The sequence below is a fragment of the Rutidosis leptorrhynchoides genome, chromosome 11 (assembly GCF_046630445.1).
Source record: "Rutidosis leptorrhynchoides isolate AG116_Rl617_1_P2 chromosome 11, CSIRO_AGI_Rlap_v1, whole genome shotgun sequence".
In the NCBI taxonomy this organism is placed as follows: domain Eukaryota; kingdom Viridiplantae; phylum Streptophyta; class Magnoliopsida; order Asterales; family Asteraceae; genus Rutidosis; species Rutidosis leptorrhynchoides.
In genome coordinates, this window is record NC_092343.1 from 320,368,626 (window position 1) to 320,372,981 (window position 4,356).

General features: G+C 37.4%; 1 protein-coding gene across 1 annotated transcript; it reads left to right on the forward strand.

The window, feature by feature from the left end:
• Positions 1-235: 235 nt before the first annotated feature.
• On the forward strand, positions 236-706 carry LOC139875689 (protein S40-4-like). Its single transcript, XM_071863003.1, has one exon. The coding sequence runs from the start codon at positions 236-238 to the stop codon at positions 704-706; it is 471 nt and encodes a 156-aa protein (XP_071719104.1).
• Positions 707-4,356: the final 3,650 nt, after the last annotated feature.

A 4,356-nucleotide genomic window follows, 5' to 3' on the forward strand; every position in this document is an offset into this window, starting at 1 on the left:
TATAATATAATATAATTATAAATAATAATAATAATTATTATTAATAATATAATATAATAATTTCAAATAAAAACAAAAAGAAATTGTTTTGACAGAGAGAGAGAAACTGAGGGTGTAATTGAAAGAAGTCTATATAAATAAGCAAAAATGATGAAATCTACAGAAGTTGCATATACAGAGCAAAATTAGAATTTTAACCTAATTTCACTTTTCAATAACCTTCAAATCAATTTCAATGGCGGCATCTAGAACCTACTTCGGTAGAGGTAACCACCGCTACTTCTCCGGCGAAAACGAAATTGTTCCGGCACCAAACTTAACCTTCGAATTCAACGAGTTCGACGTCTGGAACGTCTCATCGTCGCCTGAATTTCACAAGTCCGTCAAAAATTCACTTATTTCAAACAAACCGTCACCGGTGACAGAAAATTGTAGAGCCACGTTATCATTGCCGGTTGATGTCCCTGATTGGTCGATGATACTGAAACATGAGATAAGTAATCACCGTACGGCAGCTTGCGACGGTGATTATGATAATTTTGACGACGATCGCTTTTCCGATAACCTAATTCCGCCGCATGAGTATTTAGCGAAAGCGAGAATTGCGTCGTTGTCCGTACATGAAGGAATTGGAAGGACGTTGAAAGGAAGAGATCTGAGTAGAGTTCGTAATGCTGTTTGGAAGAAAATCGGATATGAAGATTAAAATAATCTTACGAATTCACGGTTGATGATCTTGATCCACAATTTTGCAATACGTAATCGGATATATTAGTAACTGCTATGAGTATATTTTTGATTTCTACAATTCTAAGGTTTTATCTGAACAATTTGTTCAATTATTATTAGATATATGTTTTACACGGATTAATCTGTAACTACAAGAGTGCAATTTGCAAATTTTGGGGAATTATATTTTGATGTTAACTTTTTATGTTTTGTTTTTGAGAATTGGTGAAAAAATTGCAAGTATTTTGTGATGGCTTTTTTGTTTTTGGTGGGTGTGGACATATTGACTTTGAAACTTGTTGCTGACCATTGACCAGGTCTTATTGTAGAGTAATTCAATTTTTGGTTTGTGTTAAAGACCATCTTTAACCCTGAAGCCATGATGGGCGTGTTGCTGGGTGGGGTGGGGTGTTTGATGAGCGTGTTGGCAGATTGCTGGGTAATGAGTGGCGTGCTGAGTGGCGTGTTGAGGTATTTTTTATTATTTTTTTCATTTTTCTTGCATTTATTTTATTTTGTTTAATTAGTTTATATTATTATTTTGTAACTATAATAACAAATTAATTTAATAAAACACACTAAAATTAAAATTAAAAATACGATTACAATACTAAAAATAGAAAATTACAATAAAAAAAACGACCTAAAGTTACTTTATTTTTTTTAAAAAAAAAGTCCTAAAAATTTAAACTACTACTCGTCGTCTTCATCCGATAACTGAATCAAGTCGCCGTACTCTTGGAGCAAGTTCTTCTTCATCTTCATGCAACGCTTTCTCTCTTTCGGATTTGCGATGTTATTAATGTCCAAGTTTGACAGAAATTTTGTGGCTTCGAGTGCGGCTTTCATACATTCCGCTTTGGTGATTGCGTCCATTTGTTGAAGTTTTTTCGGTGCAACTTCGGACCTATACGCGTTAACTTTGTCACATAACTCATCAAACTTTGAAGAGTTTGTTGAACGAGAGCTTTGCGTTGCGTCAGAAGATGCGGAAGTCCTAGCCACCTTCTTTGCTCGATTCCTTCCCATCGGCCTTTCAATCGGATCATCACCTAAAAGCACGTTCACGTTATCATCCGCGATATCAATCGTTTGTACCACGTTGTCGTCATCCTTATCATGCAAACCTCCATAAACCGTTCCACCAACCGCAGCAGACACAAGCCACTATGGTTTGTCCTTTAAAAATTCCCAAGCTTCTTTAAATGCCTACGTCTTCATTTCGTTTGCACCATACGCCTTTACCGCACCCTCGTAAAAGCACTGTTCGGTTTTCCCACTACGCCTTGGATTGCGTTTTTCCGCCTCATAATAACCTTGAAAAGCTTTACACCCCACTGTGGATTGCGTTTGTGAAGTGTTTTCGGGGGTCTAGCTAGCTGGGGTAAAAATTGCTCTTGCCGCCACTGTGGGTACTGGGAGGAGGTACTTTTCCGGCACAGGTCTCTTTCGGGGTGGGATTGGTGGGTGCTACGGCACACAGGGTTAGCGTGTCCCTGCCATATATACACGTTTTTAGCACAAGCTTTACACCCCCTGTCCACATAACGCCATTTCCCCGATAACGCATCATTTCGATACCATCCGTGCTCGTTATTGTTGAATTTGTTCATTACAGTTTGCCACAAAGATTGATATTTTTGAGAGTTTCCGATGATCGGATTTTCAGACGCATCAAGCCAACATCTCGCCAACCAAACCTCTTCGGCCGATGTCCAAACTCTTTTTTGGCTTGGTTCACGTGCCTTTTCTTTTCCTTTTCGTTGGTGTTTTCTTCTCCTCACGCCACCAGGTTGTTCGGCCTCATCTTCTGGTTGAGTTTGTGGTTGAGTTTGTGGTTGAGTTTCACCTTGAAGTTGTGACATTTGTTGTGGGCTTAGACCGAGCTCTCTTTGAATCTCTTGTAATTTTTGGATTTGCTGTAATCTTTGGATTTGTTGCTCAAGTTGTTGTTCGCTCATATTAAACGAGCTAGTAGTATAGTTGGCAAAACCAAGAGATGAAGGTCGAGATGAAGATGATGAGCTCGCAGTAGTCGGTTCACCGGTGCCCGTCATAATGTTGTTATACAATGACCAATCATTCGGATGAGACATTATTTGTTGTGTTTGATTTTGATTTTGGTGTGTATACAAAAAGAGATATAGTAGAAGTGTTTGATTTTGTTGTGTTTGATATATGTGTTTGAAGTTATATATATAGAGTTGAAAAAAAAAAAGAAAAAAAAAAAACAAAAAAAAAAGAAGGTAACCGTTGCATTTTCTTGCGGATGGGAGGAGGCCACGTCGACACAAACCAAGCAACACGCGTACCAGGTCCGGTGTAAACTTGGAGCACGCCGGCGAAACATGTGGCGGCACGACACCACTACACGGCGTGTTGGCCGGTGTTGGTGGCAACACGCCACCACTAAAGGTGGTCTAAACGAGTAATGAAAAAGTTATTTTCAATTATTTGTGTTAGAGTGAATATTTTAATCTTAGATGTATAATAATGTAGTGTGTAGTTTTAATCTTATTTTCAATTATTTTTTTGTGACTATTTGTTAAAAGTGGTTACTCCCGATCCGAAGCACCCCTTGGCTTTATTTTCTACAAAATGTACCTAGTATAATACACAACTGAAACGAATGTTGGGAAAACAATATTGAGACGAATATGTATGGCAAACAAAAAACACTGTTACGTTAGGAATATGTAGAAGCCCGAGTTGATTAGCCACTGATGCCATTTCATCGAGCACTTTTTGAAGCATTTACCGTTGAATAGAAAGCTTTTTAGTTGTATATCATTGAAGATTGCGATTGGGTTCCAAACTATGTATCGAAAGGCTTTATCATTTATGCTTTTCCACGTTAGATAACCACCCATCCATTTTGGTAGCTTGCCAAATAGTTTTGCCCGAATCAGATTTAATGAAGTCCAATTTGCATAAGAATGTTAGTTGTTTGAATGTTGATACCACTGAATCCCACCAACTAAGGATCATCTCCCACAAACTACTAAACACTTTATGAGTATTTTTTTTTTAATGTGTTACATTTTGTTATATGAAAATTGCATGTATCATACTGTGAATCATACAAGTTGATCAGCACTTTGTATAAAACATTAAGGATTTTCACGTATGGAGATGAGCACAAGCTAACAGGATTTTAAGCGGGCAAATTTGTTAGCATCATTTAGCTATGTAGCCTAATTGTTGTTTTACTAATTAACTTAACTTATAATTACAAGAATATGGTTGCAAGAAAGTAATTGAATGTTACAACCACTCGACTACTGGGAAGAATGTAATCAGTTGGTTTAGGTTTTCGATATCATGGCCAATTTTCATTAGTTCTCATCTTCTTTCTACTTGGTCACTAACAAAGAGTAGAAACATATGAGATGGAACATCTTTATCTCGCTTCTATTAAATCACTACAACCACGGCGTCCTGGTCAGAATCAGGGAATTATTTATGATTTATTAAAGGCGTTAAAATCAAGCCAAAGGGCTTCTGCACAATTGTTAAATAAACATCGGCTGAGAGACATCTCATTTATATATGCTCACGAGTCACAACGATTGAGAGAGCATATACTTAGTTTACGTAACATGCTCGGTGAACAATGCATAATCTTCT